At 34.3% G+C, this 18,632-nt stretch overlaps 1 protein-coding gene across 1 annotated transcript; it reads right to left on the reverse strand.

Moving 5' to 3' along the window:
• Positions 1-1,253: 1,253 nt before the first annotated feature.
• SYT4 (synaptotagmin 4) lies at positions 1,254-11,334 on the reverse strand. Its single transcript, XM_079109030.1, has 4 exons — positions 11,037-11,334; positions 7,290-8,104; positions 5,421-5,541; positions 1,254-4,067 (listed from the first exon to the last, which is right to left on the reverse strand). The coding sequence occupies exons 1-4, from the start codon at positions 11,068-11,070 to the stop codon at positions 3,760-3,762; spliced, it is 1,278 nt and encodes a 425-aa protein (XP_078965156.1). The 5' UTR covers positions 11,071-11,334; the 3' UTR covers positions 1,254-3,759.
• Positions 11,335-18,632: the final 7,298 nt, after the last annotated feature.

The following is an 18,632-nucleotide window of genomic DNA, read 5'->3' on the forward strand; positions in this document are numbered from 1 at the left end:
CTCACACATTATTACCACTGGATTGATTGACACTGATAGTCAAGATAGTCAAGATGGCATAGAGTTGTTGTCTGGAGAGACTCTCAAATATGGTTGTTCAAGAAAACAGATAATAGTCCTTAAAAACTTGTAGTGGAGACCCCATGCACTTTAGCTTCTGTTTCTACCACCTTCTTGTTACTGATCTGTGCTTAAAAAAACACGCAACAACACTCTATGGAATTATTTCAATCAGTATTTTTCAGAATTTTCAGTATTTGCCATGTATGTGACATTATCATAAGAATTTGGGTGAAAGAAGCAAAATATATGATACTGTGCTTGCTTAGAAGCAGGTCTGTCTGATATTGTCCACAAAGCAGCAATTTTGAATTCAGATAGCTTCAACTTTGCCACTGGATTGTTTAAAATTAGATGGTAAACAGAAATTTATCTTCATTATCAGTAAACTTAGAGGACTGTTATCTACATCTTGTGTTGTGCTGTGAAATGAGAAGACATAAATTAGAAAATACATTCTACTATTGAGTTTTAAATTTTAATCCAGCAAATATTTCAGTCAGCTACAACCAAAAACAGATCTTGGGAGTGCATCAATGAATGTCACAGAAAGATTCCCCTTTAAGTAAAGTATAACTTTAAATAAGTCATCTCAATATAAGGTGGTGGTATTAGTGCTGGAGGTAATACAGCAGCAGCAGCATTGGCACCATCAGTTATCATCTGCATCCTGGGTCAGGGGGAACAATTTGGAGATGAAACTTAGGTCTATTTCCCATTCAAGGATCATGTGTCTTTGTGGATTCTCCATTGTATAAATGGCCTATCAATGCAGGAGAGGCTAAGACAATACTTTCAGTATGTTCCTGTCTTTTCTCCCAGAAGCATATGAGATTTGGGTTTTTTTTTTTTTTTTTTTTTTGGATGGGGGATTGAACTCAGGGGCATTTAACCACTGAGTCACATCCCTAGTCCTTTTTATATCTTATTTAAAGACAGTCTCAGCCTCCCAAGTTGTCAGAATTATAGGCATGAGCCATCATACCCTGCACTTGTTTAGTTTATGTATGATTATATCTGTTCCAGATAATTGTTAAGCATTAAACAAAATAAAAGTATTTGGAAAATCTTGGTACTCGGTCCCTAAATTTCCCTAAAGTACAACAGATGATCTATTAGAGAAGCTTGAAAGCTCATATAACTGTAAGAGAAGGCTCACTAAAGAGTCCATTGGCAGAAAGTCTGAGTTGAAATGGGTTGGGCAAAAGCAGCAATTTATTATGTCTTACAAACATGGTCTTACAAACATCATACAGAGCTGGCACAAAAGAACAGACACCGTCTCATAAACCATGCTTCCTTCCAAATCACTTCTATTGAGCTACAACATCAGAACAAGTCAGTTACTGAGTTACACAGTTCTTCAAACATGGATACCTCCCCATGAGGGTGGTTAGATTGGCTAATCAGACAAACAATTAATTTACATATTTAATACAGTGCAGGATTTGTAACGATTCAAGATATTCACATTGATATTGTAATACATTATAAAACAGTACAATTTTCAAAAATGATGAGATCACATGTCTCCCTGCCTGTTTCAATTCCTTTCTTGCTTTTCTCCTTTCTTTTCTTATAACCTGTTGTAAATAGTTTTACTCAACTCTTCACACTCAAAACACTTTAAATTTTGAAAACTAAAAACTATTTACAAATCATCCATTGTAATTTCAATTGTTCATCCATTGTTGTTCCACTTTAAAAAAAAAAGCCCTCTTCCAATACTCATACTGAAGGCTGGTACTGCCATTGACTTCTGGCTGCCGTGTAGGATACTGGAAATTGACTCCTCACAACTTTTCAGAGCTCCAAAATGCATCATATTCCATGGCCCATGATACCAAACATACATACATGAAAAGGCCATTTGGCATCCCCAAACTCCACACTGACTGAAGTTCATGTTGCTTTCACAGAAAAGCTGAGTGGATCAAGATGCTGTGGAATGACTTTGGATGGAATGAAGAACATGACTGGGGAATGTTCATTTTTAGTCCCAAAGTCATCTTAAAGCACAAAAAATGGTTGATTTTCAATCTTTGTACATACAGAATGTAATACATTTTCTTTACATTAGGCATCGTCATAAAAAGCATGTATAAGTTGTTAGGAAAATGCATGTTCATAGAATTTACAAACACTGTGATATCAAACACATCCTCAAAAACTGTTAAAGTACTGACACAAAACCTGACTCAAAATGTAAATTTTTCAGTAGACTTTATTTCTAACTTGCATATTTAATAATGCAGCTGTACCCGAGTTTCAGTCATCCTTCTCTACAAACTCAAATATTGTGACATTACCCTCCAGTGAATTCTTTCCAGATAATCACAGGGCTCTGCTTTGCTCTACCAGGTTTTGAGTGAATTTCAGAACCCTGGTACTGGAAAATGGTACAAGATACAAGTCTCTAAACTGCTTTACAGACAACAGCTCAAGACCTAGTAGCCTAGAAAACAGAGTGAAAAGCACACTTTGTTGTGCTAATTTGACAGCCTAAGTATACTTTGTGAACATGTAAATTATGTCAGGCTTACTCTCTATGTTCTTGACTTGTTACTTGGTTTGTTGGTTTCAATCTGGCCATGTAAAAAACTTCACAGTCCTTTTTTCTTCCTTTCTTCCTTTCAGCCATCCTCTTTCTTCCTTCTTCTCTCCCCTTTGTTCCCTTCCCTTCTTTTCCTTCCATTTTCAAATAGCTTGATCCTTTCTGGGGAAGAATGAATTAAAGGAACATGCAGGGGGCCATGCCCACCTGGGTACAAAGGATGGCCTTGAGCGTACATTTGCATACTGTACATATCTCCTACAAAAAAACCATTTCTCTAATTGAATCTCTACCTGAAGTTTATTTCTTTATCCACTAGCTAATCTGACAACTTCACAAAGGTAAACAGGGGTTTCTTAGGTCACACTGAGGCTTGTGACAGGCAGTGAATAATTCAAGGCCGTGGTTCTTATGTGAGGTTATATTTTACATTTTGACTCACATGTAACCTTAAAGAAAAGAAAAAAAAAAATCATATTTCAGCCACAGTGTTCTCAACTCAGCCCTTTGATAAAATAATTTCTCAGCTTGTTCACTGTCCTTTGGAAATGAACCTGTTATTTCTCTTATGATAAAATTGTATCAAATAATTACAAACCAAAGAGAAATGACCAGATACTTTGATATGCAGGACAACCATTTGCACTTGACATAATTAATGAAAACAAACTAGAAAACATTTCTTTAATATCTTTGGATTTAAAGAAAACTTGATTTCCCCAACCTGAAGGAAAAAAATGGATAAATTTTCATAAGTGAAGGCATGATTTTCATTTTTAAATCTGAAAAATCGCCTGGATCTCCAGTGATGGTCTAGTGAATTCATCACTTCTAGATCCAAACCATGGCTTGGATTGTAATGCAGTGTTCACAACAAGAATGACCAAAATTGGCCATCCCTGCTTAAATCACTGGACAACCTGCAGGGGAACTGAATATCTTATGAAAATTTATCCAACTTCTCTACTAAAGGGGGAAATTATCATGTTCACATTTACAGTTACTTTCTGGTCTACTAATTCAATCCATTTCTAACCAACAGAAGGTGGCTTGCTGTGTCACAAGCTTACAATCACATAAAAGGAAAAAAAAAGATTGCTCCTTGCCTAGTAAAAACCCTTAAGTTCCAACTCATGGATAGGACACTAACCATCACAGAGCATGTGCCACTTGGCAATTTGTCTCCTGGGGAAATCACAGATCTCCTTCCAGTGTTCCCCACCGGTTCCTTCAGCTGTGGCACCCAGGACCAACCGCCCAATCACCTCATTTCGGGACCCCCTTTCGGAATCCAAAACCAGAAATTCAACACTTATTTCTTCAAGACCCTCACAAGGAATATCAAAGACAAACAGTTCATTGAACACTGCGTTGGGGGTGCATTTCTTCACATGAGTCTTCTTTTTGGAGATTCTCTTTTTGGCGTGGTACAGGTTCACTTTGACATAGGGATCTGCAATGGTACATAACAGACATTACAGGGCAAAGCTAAGATGCAGAATTGATTACAAAGTAATGGTGCTTTGAGAGAGCCCAGCACATCAATGCAAGGTCTTTACAATGAAATCAGTAAGAACAAACAGAAAGTGTGAGTGAAGTGTGGCTTTTCTCTTATTAACAAAACTGAAAATGAATGTGCAACAGAAGAAAAAGCAGTTCTAGACTTGGGAAGAAATTGCAATAGCAGAAAAAGGAGATTACATAAAAGGAAAGAAAGGAGAATTTTCTATGGGCACACTCTGATGGCTAATAACTCATTCCAGAAAATTAGATAGAAGGCAAAAAGAAAAAAAAAAAGAAAAGAAAGGAAATATTACACAACATCCAACTTTAGAAAGCTGTATGATTTGGGTAAGTCTGCATCTGAATTTTGAATGTCTTTCTGTTGAATGGGGATTTGGAATATAGACTATCAATGGCTTTAACTTTTCTGTGGTTCTTTAATCACTTGTTGGATTTGCTTTCTGTTTCCTATTAATGACTTTTGTCCTGCCATCCTTAGTGGGTGAATTTTAGGATCATGTTACTTTATCACATATTTAGTTATATTGTTTTTAACTTTTTTATTGTTGCATCTGAGTTAATTTTATCATTCTGATCTGAACCTTTAGGACCAGTAACTTCCAGTATCAAACAATAATGATAATAATAATAATAATGTTAAAATAAGATGATTCTTAATAAAGTATATATTTCTATGTTTTACAGTGCTTCTCAAGCTATTATTATGTCTGATTTTTGCAAGGTTTAAGAAATATACTCAAGAAAACTAAGTTAAGAAACTGAAGGATTGGGTTTGAATTCAGATTGTTTTAATCCATAGTTCATGTGCATTTTCATCCTGCTATCCAAAAGAGTTTGGGCTTTTGTTTGGTTTTTGTAAAATTACTTACAAAACTAAAAGCAAATTCTTAAAACATATTAGAAAAGGGCAATAAAAGAATAGGTTTAGTGGGCTTATTAAAAATACTAAAATTAAAAACACTTCTCAGCCCTAATTATATTTTCATTTGTGTTTTGTTGGTAATAGCCCCTTACCACTGCATGTATCAGTGACTTTTGCTTCAACTCCATTCAATTAGGTATTTAGCATGTACTTGCTTTGGGTTAGTTCTTAGAACTATGTAGGTTTCTCCTTATTGCTGATAGCATAGGGTCACATTATTTTGAAAAATGAGAAAGAAACAATCATACAACTTGTGATTATGAATAAAAGTAAATCAAAATCAAAGGCTAATGTTAGTTGTTTTATTCAATGCACTACCCAATTTTAGCCTGAACCTAAATATTTCAGACTCATTCTTACCTGAAAGTCCGGAAACATCAGACTTAGGAAGGTGTCGAGCTTTTAAGACAACCACAGTAAGAGTATTTGTGGTGGACTGATAGCAGAGGGAGATCAGTAGCTCACCCCGTCCTGAAGACTTCTGAACAAAGAGAAAAGCAGTATAAGTATTTTCACATATTTTTCTTAGTTTTGATGTTTGTTTTTCGATCAAACTTTTTCAGCAATATAATAGCATGGTTATTTAAATGTAATGTTGATATTTACTTTTATTATAATGTGCGAAGGAATTCAAGAGTAACTAAAAGCTTTTGTGCTCTGCCACCATGGCCTAAAAACCATTGCCTGCCATCTTGTGGTCATTTTAGCTACTACAGCAAGTTAAAATTGCAGAGTTGGTCACGCCCATTTCCTCACAAATGTTTTAAAGATATTTACATTCTACTTCAAAGAAAGATAATTGTTTTTTGTTTTTGCCTTACTGATATCTATACCCTTTTAAGTTATGAATAGTAATAAAAGTTACCGAATCTTTTGAATGTGTGTGGAGGATCCAATGACTCAAGTTTGATTTGATTTCAAATTCATTAGCACTGATATTGTCAGAATTTGAATTCAGATCAAATAAGAATTACTCTGATTCCCACCATTCACCTAACCAAAAGTCGTGATGGAGTTACAAGTCCTTGACTCTTCTCTACCTGTAACTATATAATCTAAGAAACAAATTGAATTTAAGTATTGAAGAGAAGTGAGTCAGGATTTTTAATACCTTGTTTTGGACAGTGCCATAGAGTTCTTTGTATACTACTTAGGTTCAATCTGTACTTTTAGAAATTAGGTAATAGGACTAAGAACTCAAACTTCAAATTTTAACTGTAAGTAGCAAAATGCCGATTTGGGGCTTACTTATAGCCAAATGATATCTGGGGCAGCATTCTTAAAACTGCAATGTATTTATACAAAAGCTGACATGAGGCAGCTCTATGAATAAACACTCTACAAGGAAGGAGACAGATTGTTAACCCTCTGTGCCAATGAACAGCTGGCTGTCTCAAATAAACTATATAGTCTCTGGAACCTTGATTTACATTACCTTCAACAAATGAAAGGAAATGAGGTGGTCAGAATAAGTTCTAAAGTTTTTTGGGCTCTAAAATATCGCTATTTTTTAAAAGAACATAAGTTAATAAAATTAGTTCATTTATTAAATCCTTGAAATCCTGCCACCATAAACATATTATTCTGAAATACTATTAGAATCAGTTGAGTTCTATATTTAAAGTTGGAATAGGGTAAATTGTGTTTAATTGAAGCATATCATTTTCTAATAATTCCAGAGCTACCAAAATAGTATAAAAACAGAGTAACTCATTTCCTGTTATACAACATAGAGATGGGCATTTATTATTCATTTGTGAAATCTCCTCCTTGAAAAGTCATTCCATAAAAAGTCAATACAAATTCCAAATCTTCAGATAGAATTGATTTGATTTTCAATTTCAATTTCAGTTTTAAACTCAATTATACTGACCTTGAAACAACTTCGTTAACTTGTTTAGAATTAAGAAGTAGCCATATGACTTTTAAAGTAGCAGTCTTTGGCACAATACTTACTATAGAAATCAACAAATATTTATATAGATGATATTTAAATACTCATAAAAGATAACTATTTATTTATACCATTAAACTACTTGGAACATTTCAGATGTGGGTTAAATTTTCTTTCCTTTGCTCTGTTCTCTTGCTGTCTACCAGATTATAATGAATATTAATTAAACATGGTAAGGATGATAAGTACAATCATATCATTTTAATGAAGATTCCTTAGAAACAAAAACCTACTTTAAAAAGTTGTTTATACTTTAAGGACTCAAAATGTATTACCCTAACATTTCTTTTGATGATCTCTCTGTTCATTAGCATTTTTCCATCAGACAATTCAATTCCTGAAAGAGGAATCAGGACTTCTCCAATGGTATCATCTCTTGAAAACCTGTCAAAACTCAAGATTGTGAAGTGCAAGGCCAGCTCTTGGATCTGGGTGTAGGGAATGCCATAGAATGTGAAGGTTTCATCAAAAGCTGGGTCCAAGGTCTTCCTCAGCACTCTGGTTTTCACTTTATGCTTCTTCTCTGGGAGGATGGTCATTTTGATGTACGGGTCAGAGGTCATAGACTGCTCATCCATGGCTGGTAAACCCCGGGCCTCCTTGATGTTCACCACGAATGCCTTCTTCTCAAAGTTGTACTCTAGGGAGAAAAAGAGGGTTCCCAGCTTCTCCTGCTTCTCTTCTGAAGTGAGGGAAGTGCTGGATTTTAAGCTATCAGGGGAAACTGCCTCTTTTTCTCCTTCTACAAAGAGCTTCGGGGTCACATTCTCCGGATCAGAAGGGCTGCCAACTTTGAGGTTTGTTTTGGGGAAGTTGCCATTTAGATCTCTCTTCTCAAGATCAAGATGCAATGAATTCTTTGGCACAGCTGGTTTATTCTTTACTTCATTCTTGTCATCTCCTCCAAACTTCTTTTTGCTATTTAGGTTTTCAGGATAAATATCGACTCCTTTCAGCACATGAACAAACTTGTATGGAGGAGTCTTGTTAGACTTGGATGATTTTCTCTGACAGCAGATCCATGCAAAGAGAGAGACAGTGAAGACAAGTCCGAATGCACTGAAGATCCCCACTACTGTGGGGATTTCATCTGAAAAATCAAGTGACCAATAACATACATTAAAGGAGTAGAATGGAGACATGAGCTTATTGGGAAAGCACAAAAGAGCTGGTGATAACTGCAAGTTGGACACATTGAATTCCTTTCCAACAGTTCTGGGTATAACTTATATGCAGGTCACATGAACTTCAGATATAAACATTCCCTGTGTGACACAGAGGAAAAAAAAATTGTGTGCCAAAAACTCCTTCACTTCAGTAGTTTTTAAAATGAAAAGATGAAACTGGGCCTGAACCAGATACAGGGGCTGTGTGCTTAATAACATTGCCTTATCTTTGTTTTCTCAGATAATATGAGTCACTCCACCACCATGGGTCGGGGTCAGTACTGATTTCATTATCTTTTCATTGACATTTTGAAACTTTCCAAAAGCATCAATTCTTATTGACTATGGAACACTAAATGGATGTTCTTCAAATGCTAAGAAATTCTGTAATATTTTTTACTTCTTTATCCAGAACTCATGCAGAAAATATCTAGGGACTCAGTGGTCCACACAGTTTTTAAAAATGGTGAAATATTCTTTGCCATTACCACAAACTCACTCAAAATTTTCACTTCAATTATGGCACAGTAATAAAAGAAATGTATGTTTATTAAGGGGGAAAAAAGAACAAAAAAGAAGAGAACTAGATGCTAATTTATGAAATCTGTAATACTACAACCCACTTGTATGCAAACATTGAATTATCCAAAGTACAAATTAATTTAAATAGGAAAAAAACCAGAAGTTATAAATGAATCATCTTTCCTTAACATGTAATGAAAAAAGTGAGTATTGATAATTTAGAGTTCAATTTTAGTCATCAAACTGATTTTTTCCCTAGGATATTTTCACATGTAAGTGGTAATCAAATTGAAATTGGCATTATTTCCTTGAATGAGGGCATATTAAATCACTGACTTAGGTGATATTGATTGTGCATGAAGCTTATCATATTTCATATGTAAGCATATTTCTCAAATCATTAGGAACGCTGTTTAAGTAAAAGCAGTACTGCTACATCTGGACTGAGTGCACTAATTGAGTCAATGTTTCAGACAATCAAAGTGAATATAACTAATGTAACATTTTATATATTACTTCTCTGCTAGTCCATATTTAATTTCACATAGGAATGATGAAGTGAAAAGTCTCAGTCAGGAATGGGTTAAGACTTGTTTAATCCCAAGAAGACCAGTCTTTTGTTATTCACCTTTCCTATCTCCCAAAATATTCTGCCTATCTACTTTATAATTGCAAAACTTTACTCAAAGAATATAAGATTAGGACATGATGAGATAAATAAGTATCTAAGATTTAAAAAGCAAATAAAACAAGAATGATTGAAATTTCTGTAGCTTGATTTTGTTAAGAAATTGAATTATGTAAAGGTGAACTAAATCTCTGAATTCCCCAAATAAGAGGGAAAAAAAATCCTGAAAACTGAGGAGAAAGAGTAAGGAAAGAGCTAAAGATAATCAGCTTAACTTAGTATCAGCTTTTGAGTTTTTCCTTCTATTCAAGTCTTTGTGGAGGAGAAGGAAAAAAAAATGCTCCCCACTCTTAGACATTAATACTCTAAGACAAGGGAGTAAAAACAAAGTCATGAACTAAGGCAATTCTTCAGCGAATGTCAGATGAATAATAAAAGCAACTGAAAATGATTCTCTTCTAAATAGACTGATGGTCCATGCCAGAAAATATTTCACTAGTACAGCCCTGAAAATGCCACAAAATGAGAGATTTTCTGATTTCAAATCAAAACGTGGATATACACAACACAAACACATACAAACACACACACTCCTCAGTCAGCTAAAGGGAAGACTGTGAAAAAAATCATTTATGTACTAAATATTGAAAATTGCCCATTTAATATATCAAATGCAAAACATTCAAGATAACATGGACTCAACTACTACCAGTGCATTCTCTATTGATAACATCTTAAGCTTTTGAGAGCAAAGATTGTAGTCATTTCACTCAGTTTAATAACAATCACCACTCATATGTAGATAACACTCATTCACAAACTTCTACAAAATTCCCTGATTTAAAAAAAAAAAAAAAAAAAACTTGGAAAATTCTGGTCTCTTGCTTTTAGAATATAATTAGATCTAAAAATACTACGTGTTTATCTTAAGAAGTATACTAATTTAATTGACTGAAACTGAGAAGGAGATCATTGGGGCCAAAAATTTGGTACAGAAAAAAAGAAAGAAAGACAAGAAAATTAAACCCTCAAAACCGAGCCCTAATTCAAGTTTCCAGCAGCTTTTAGCTAAGTGTGCAACTGGAAACACTTCCCACATCTCTCTGGCTTCTATTATCTCACCAGTGAAACGGAATAGGATGAGCCAGTTGGTTTTGAAAGTCCCTGTAACCCTACTGTCATGGAATTCTGTCTTGCCCTAATAACATAGTTCGAGGATACAAGAACAGATAGCAGAGAAAATTAGGGTACATTCTGGAATAAAATGTGCATGTCAGGTCTTCAATATGCAAGTTGTTTTATACCAGATCAAACTCTTATGTAACCACAGGCATATGTGGCTCCTCCTAATAAAATACAGATTTGCTGCAAATAAAAATCGCCTACAAGATAAATGAAAAGATCTTGCGAACAACAGACTCCTTTTCCCTTACCACCAGTGCATGCTGCAGTTTTTCAGAGCTATCTGAACATTCAGGAACTTCTGGAAGGTAGAATCACCCTAACAGAAGGCAATTTTAAGAAGACATATCAAAAAAGAGAGAGACTACAGAAATAAGCCACGATTAATCGTTTGCTGTTCTCATTTTCCATTGCAATTCACTATCTAAAAATCTGCATTCAACATCCATTTGCGGATGGGAGGCATTGCCCACCCCGGAGTATTGAAGGAACAACCACAGCCATAAGTTGGGTAACTTGCTTACCAAATTCTTCCCGGCTGGTAGCGATCGGAGCCATTTTTTGCTGCGTGTTCTGTCCGAGGTGCTGAACGGAAAACTCCCTGGCTAGATTGACTTTCCTGGATCTGAAACGCCGGCTTTCCTGAGTGCTGAAAACAGCAGCGCAGAGCCCAGGGGACCCGCGCCTGGAGCAGGGAGGAGGCGAAGAGGGAGGTCCACTCGCCCTCGCACAATGATTTGCCACCCCTGTTCCTGTTTTGGCTCTTCTGAAAAGCTCGTCTCCGAGACTCCAGACGTGGCTGAAACCCGAATTGACGCAATCCTGACGCTACAGGGCTGAAATCAGCACCTGCCCCCCTCCCTTCCTCCCTTCCAGCCTCTCCTTCTCGCCCTCCTTCTTGCTTCCTCCCTCCTCTCTTGAGGATTCAGCGCACACTCATCAATTATTTTAACTGTTGGACGACTAGATATTAGCTTTGCTATTCTGCGGGGGCTCACAGGCGACCCTGAGATACGTCCTGAAACTGATTTTTGTCAGTTACGAATATAAAGACCTTCTGATCACTTAGAGGAATAAAAATGTGTCTGTGAGTTATCAGAATAATCTGATTCACAGAGGCAATTAAATAAAAGTAGGAAGAGAACATTCTGCATCAAACCACCCATTATAAAATGTAATATATTTGCTTGCTTCACAAATTACTCTTACACAAATACATGACACTACATTTTGGGGGAAATTCACCACAAATTGATATGTTTGAAATAAAATAACCATTTTCTCACTATAATTCCTTATGTTCTGATAAAATTATTAACCAAAACATTTTGCTGATGCTGTTGCTCCTTCCGATTTGTCAGGTCTCTTCCTTTTAATATCTGACATTTGACCAGCTAAAGTACTTAGGAGCAGATGGGCATAATCCCTTTTGTATTCAGACTCACTCTCAAATATGACTTTTGCATGTAATGAGACTGCTTCCAAGATGACATTTATGGTTAAAGGCCCTGACTTCTAATAGATTTGTACAAAATAGTTACAAGAATTTGACAAAAATTTGAAATAATATTTATTAATGTTATTTTCAGAGGAAACTAAATATTTTCTGAACTGATGATATTCTTGGGAAGAATTAGAAAACAATATGGTATCATATTGTGATCAATTTGAATCTGAAAAATGTGCCTTTTTTAAAACTAAAGTTTAGCCATTTTCAAAAGGAGTGAACTTGGTCTGGGAGTCCAATTGTCACCTATTGCTCTACAAAGAATGACTTTGCTCTGGAACTCATTGAGCGAATGACATTTAGTGTGTGCTGGGATGAGAACAGAGGGGATGCCGGGGAAGTCTCAGAAAGCTACTGTACAAATGACAGTTTCCTGCACGTTGGCAAGCAGTGGCCCTGAGCGTCAGCACTGTGTCTGGGGAGATATTGGCTTCAATCCTTTGCATCATGGAAAATTTTATAAACCAGTCTCTTTTCTTTCCCGTTCTAACTTGCTCCCACACACTTGGCATTTTGGCATTCTTCTAACAGATTTTTAAAAAATCCCTTACATCTTCATGCTATGAAAACACACACTAATTTGCTGCATTTAATTTTTCCATTGGCAGGACTTGTGATAGTCTTTATTATTCCACTTCATTCTGATTACCTGTTTTCTCAGTTATTCATTTACTTGGTAGAATGCTCCCAGGGAATAAACATCCTTAGGTGAAAGAGAGGGTGGCATTTATTTGTGATGCATATCACAGCAAACCAAATATCTAGTGTGAGCTTTATTAAAGTGTATGTTTTCTAGCTAAGTTATTGCTAACATATGGTTAAGCTCATTTGTTATAAACATAAGTATATTATGTGTATGTTATATATAAATTAGTATGTCATTGATTATACCTTCAGATGGTAAAATGCTGTATAAAACCTGTCGAGGTTGTTTAAACTATTTCTCCAGAACCTAAACTTATCCTATGCTGTTTCATTTCTGAGGCCACATTGTGATAAGATTAGCTCTTGCCTACAGCCAATACTCTTGTAGTAACTATTTCATTGCTTGTTTTATAAGCAAACTGAAAATAAATGTTATTAATTAAAGTATCTGAAGTTTTCTCATTTTCTTTTGATGATTAGCATATTAGTCATTATTCTATCTCTTTAGCTAAGCTTTTAGCAGTACCAGGTGAGGAGTGCGTCCCTCAGAGAGAAAAACAAGGAAGTTTCTTGTGATTGAGAATCATACCCTACCACATTATTGCATTGTTCTTTTTCCATCTAGCAAACTCGTAATCAATTCACTGACGTGTTCAATCTGACTCTCAGCAGAGACTTAGGAGGAGGGGTTGTTGCTAGGTAACTGCTTTATCACCACCCAAAACACAGTCTGACACAAGTTTCTGCCCTGGGAACCACAGACTGCTCTGTACAGGCGGCAGTGTTTACTTTAAGATGACTCTTGCATTGTTCAAGTGGTTCCATTTTTACCTACTTTTTTCCTAATTGCAAATATATGCATATACTTTGAGAAACAATTCACAAAACTCTTGAATTCAATTTAGTTTTGAGAAGTATAGTTGGATTTAAAGAATATTGATAACCCACCACATCCATTTTTATTCTATTTTATTCATTTATGTTGGTTGATTATGTCATTTGATTCATACAGTTTATTTTATATAGTTTATTAATTGTATAGTTTAGCTATATTTGCAGCATTAGCTTTTTAAAAAATATTATTTTGGGGGTGTATTAGAACTTTTCATTAAATAAAAGAATTTTCAAAAGGTTTTGAAAGTGTTTCAATGATCTTCAGTAATCTTTCATAATGCACAGATAAGTACTACAAAAGCATTTTACTGGCATGTGGGTAGAGTAGACGGAAGTATCTGATAATGGAAAATGGATAATTGTTTCAGTGTTCCACATCATACTATTGAAAATGTTGCCTCTAAATCTGGTGGAATAGATTTATATTATTAGCATACCCAAGTTGAAATCCTGTATGACAAATGCTTTTCCAGATGGTATCACAGAAATTCCTTCACTATCCACCATTTCTACATTTGTTTTCTTCAACATATTCAGCATTTGCTATGTGTTTTTAAGGCTTGATGAACAAAACCTTTACTTTTCTTTCCTGTCATCTTTCCTTCAACATATACTTATCAAATGTGTACTTCTTCTATATTCTTGCTAAGGGAGGAAAGAGAGCAATTTATATTGACCAAAATAATATAAATGATCCTTCTGGAACTTCCTGACCAGAGGAAAGATTGACAATGTTATTTCAAGAACCAGAAAAAAAGAAAATAAAAGTTAGACAACAATTGCATCCTTATGTCTTTTGCCTGGTATTTTCTAGAAAGACTGGTCAACCCTACTTGACAACCACCATGTTTATAACATTCACTCTGTTCATATTGACCCTGTCTTCATGGTTGTGACTCATATGTCTTCTGCACAGCTTGCATTCTTCCATTGCTTTTTTCTATTACAACCTCTCTCTCCTTAAAGAATCAGTTGAAGCTTCTTTTACTCTATGAAAGTTTCTGATTTGTACACACTCATGGATTTCTTCCACTGAAATTCTTATAGCACTGTCTCTACTAAAATCTTTTACCAGCTTGACACATTCTGGATCTTTACAACCACGATTCCCCTAAAAGATAAACCAAAACCTTCACTAATATTAAACCCTCAATATTCCATAGGGCTCTGACCTGTCTTGAACATACAGCCTTTAAATCAACTTTTCTATTTCTTTAATATTGGCATCTCAGCAACAAGTTAGGCTAGGACCATTCTATAAGCCATCCCTCTTTCAGTTTACCCCAAAGATTGTTTCTTGCCTGCAATTCATGACACACTTGATACTTCTATTTACATTTCGTAAATAATAAAATAAAGATATATTTTCTGTATGTTTCAAAGTATGAAAACAGTAAAAGTACATGAAATTTTCCATCTTAGGTACTGGAGATTGAACAGATGTTTTATTATTTGTTAATATTTATTTTCAAAATGTGGACGTTTATAATATTAACAATTATTAGTGTCCAATAAATCACAGGATAATATATAGTAACATAAAATTGCCAAGACAAAATAGGAATAAAGTTAAAATTATCATAAATGGAATACAGAAAATACCCAAAGAGATAATGTAACTAAAATTTAATCTACTAAGGTAGCATAATAATTTTATCGACTCTAAGATAGTGTTTCATATTGGGTTGAAAAAATAATTTAAATATAGGCTTATTCACAGCAAAAATACTTAAATGAAAATGACTCAAAATTCAAAGTTTTATTAAAATATAGAAAATTTTAAAATTAAATTAAAAGTTAAGAAAACATCAAAAGGAATTAAATATGTAATTTCATGTTGTAAATGTATATGCTAACACTAAAAATGACAACTGTTTTTAAGACTTACATGTCAAATAACTTTAAATTCATAAAGCAAAACTGTGATAAATAATAAAGAGATATTTTAAAAATATATAACACCTGAGTAGAGGTGTTATTCTTCCAGACATGTGCAGATCACTTTAATTTCAGTTTTGGACCATTTTCTAGGATAAAGCACTTGTACTGGATTTTCTTTTCTTCCAAACTGTAAAGATCAAACAATTTCTAAGCATGTAAACTTTTAGACAACAGAGAAAATTTCTCAAATAATTAATGTAGGAATACTAAAACTTTAAGAAAGGTGAGAAGATATAATATTAAAATATGAAATATGTAATTGTATACTTAGAGATAGGAAACATATCAAGAAACCATACTCTTCAAAGATTTCAAAGACACTATAATAGAAAACTATTGGAAGAAATAAATAAATATATATGTGTATTCAGTAAATCAACAATTCCCATGTCATTACAGATACATCATAGAGAAATGCTTTCATGAGACAGGAGGTAGCACATCAGATAATATACACAGCAAAATTATTGTGGTAGCAATCAGTTGAAGGCAAAGCATAAATCTCCACCACAATGCAAATGAATAAAATGGTAGGATTTGACAGTTGAAAGCAAGAAACTACACATATACAGACACACAAGAAATTATGTATGTCTATGACATATATATGTACACACATACATATAATCTGACACATGATGTTTTATAAACTGTTATGTTAAAAAGCAGAATTAGGAAGTTCTTTTTAATATAACAATAAATTTAAAAATTAATTTTAACCGATCCATGAAAATAAGAAGTTTTGCAAGTCTCATGGGTAGTAACATGTAAACCTTGTGAAATGCTTAAATCATGTTAAACATCTATGTCCTCAAACATTTATCATTTTTCTATAATGAAATATTGAAACATCTTTCTTCTAGCTTTTTAAAATACATTATTTTTATCCACTATCACCTTACTGTATAATAACACACCACAACATCTTATTTCTATCTAACAATAACTGGTGCTCATTGACCAGTCTTTCCCGGTCCCTCTTTTTCCTCCTACTCTTCCCAAATTCTGGTAATGGTCATTCTACCTTCAACTTCTACCACATCATTTTTTAAAATGTATTCCATATATGAGTGAAATCAGGCATTACTTATTTTTCTGTGCCAGTCTTATTTCACTTAAAAAGAATCATGTCCAGCTCCATCCATGTTATTGCAAATGATAATTTGCCTTTTATTATAGCCAGAGAGTATTCCATTGTGTATATTTGATGTGTTTCCTTAAAGAATTAGAGTACAGGAAAATGCACCATATGTGCAAAATGAACACATTCACACATAAAAAAGTCACTATATAACTTAACAATAAAGGCTTTTCTGCAGGATTTAATGGATTCATTTGTAGCAGACCTCCAAGAATATTTAGAAAAGTCACATAAATCTGTATTTAAAAGTTTGTTTTATTGCTTCTATTAATTTGACAAGGCAACTAAAGCTTCCTGGACAAAGATACCAGACAAAGAACAGAGAGGTGAGTAAACATTTTGTAAGTTATTTTTCTTCTCAGAGAACCTTCTCATTCTTAAAGATAAAAAGAAACTGAGAAATCAGGCCAAGAAACCAAGCTGAGAAGCACAAACATAAACAGATTTTTAAGCTTTCTCACATGAGTACACAAGGAACCACTGCAGTTAGGGGATACCTAGGTAGGGAGGGAAGGACTGGGATCCTGGAAAGGAAGAAGATATAAAGAAATAATTCTTACACTGGCTTACTTTACACTCAAGACATGCTCAGTTCAATTTTGCAAGTAAGGTTAGAAGCTTGGAAAAGAGCCACACACACACACAAATGTGAAATGCAAAATGATGTTTCAGCTGACTCATGGGGTTGAGGAGACAAAAAGTGTGCCTTATTAGTCACCAATGGAAGGATTCTTAGCAAGCACCATAGACTCTAGTTGGGGCAAATAAAAACTACATCAAGGAGAAAAAAGTAGATCAGCAGTACAATGATACTCATAAGTACATAATCAGGCTCCAATTAGCTTAGTTTCTGAAAGGAACTCTCTGTGCACATTTACAACCACATCCCATGGACTTTGGTGTGGTATATTATCATTATCCATCAGTTCACACATCTTTCTAATTTTTATTGAAATTCTTCTGTGACCATAAATTATTTAAAATTTTCTTTAGTTTCCAAGCAAGAGGAGAGTGTCTAGTTAGCCAAAGGCAGAGTGCTGGGAAATATTTGAACTCAATCTAAAAGAAGAGAATACCACCCAAGCTGCCACAGTTTTTCATATACAATGCCCAGTACTGGTTCACAAAATATCAGTCCTAATAAGAAATTGAGCCAAGGTCATAAATCAATGACATTGAAAACTAAGCTTAGTATTTTGATAACAGAGATGATAAGATGGAGTTACTGATCAGAGAATTAGAATTTAGAAGACCCCAAAATGCAGTTCCTTGAAATCAAAAGATAAATGGATATAATAAACTGAGGATTAAATAAAATAGTTGAGAGGGTCAGTGAACCAGGAAAGAACAAGAAGAAGGAGGAGGAAGAGGAGGAGGAGGAGGAGAGTAAAGAGATCATAATGAGATTAAAGAACAGAACTGGTAAAGTAGGGAAAATTTGAAAAAGAGCTTATAAGATGTACAGGATATGATAAATGGTGAGAGTAAGGTAGAAAAAGTATTTGAAGAGTAAATGACAATGAAATTTCACAAGTCAATGAAAAGTAGCAACTCATATATTCAAAGAGCAATAATTACAAGTAGGATTAAAGTAAAACCACATGGAACATAATAGTTAAATGACTGAAACAAAAAATAAAGAGAAAATCTTAAAACAATGTGCTAACTAACAAAGTTTCACAATATATTAAATCAGAGTTGGTTAGTTATATGATAAATTGACAGATCTGCTCAATAAGAAATTTTATCCAAACTTCACATAACTCATAGAAAAACCAAGCAAAAATCAGTACGATGGAGGATATGTAAACTAATTAACAAATTTGACCTAATGATCAAATATCATACCCAATTATCTTTGGAAGTGAACATGAAACAAAACTGTACTGATAGTGACCAAGTTTCAAAACACTTCATAATACTGAAATAATTAAGCAAGAAATTAATACAAAAAGCTAACTAGACACCCTCCTCTTGCTTGAAAACTAAAGA

The sequence above is a fragment of the Sciurus vulgaris genome, assembly GCF_902686455.1.
Source record: "Sciurus vulgaris genome assembly, chromosome: 13".
Lineage (NCBI taxonomy): Eukaryota > Metazoa > Chordata > Mammalia > Rodentia > Sciuridae > Sciurus > Sciurus vulgaris.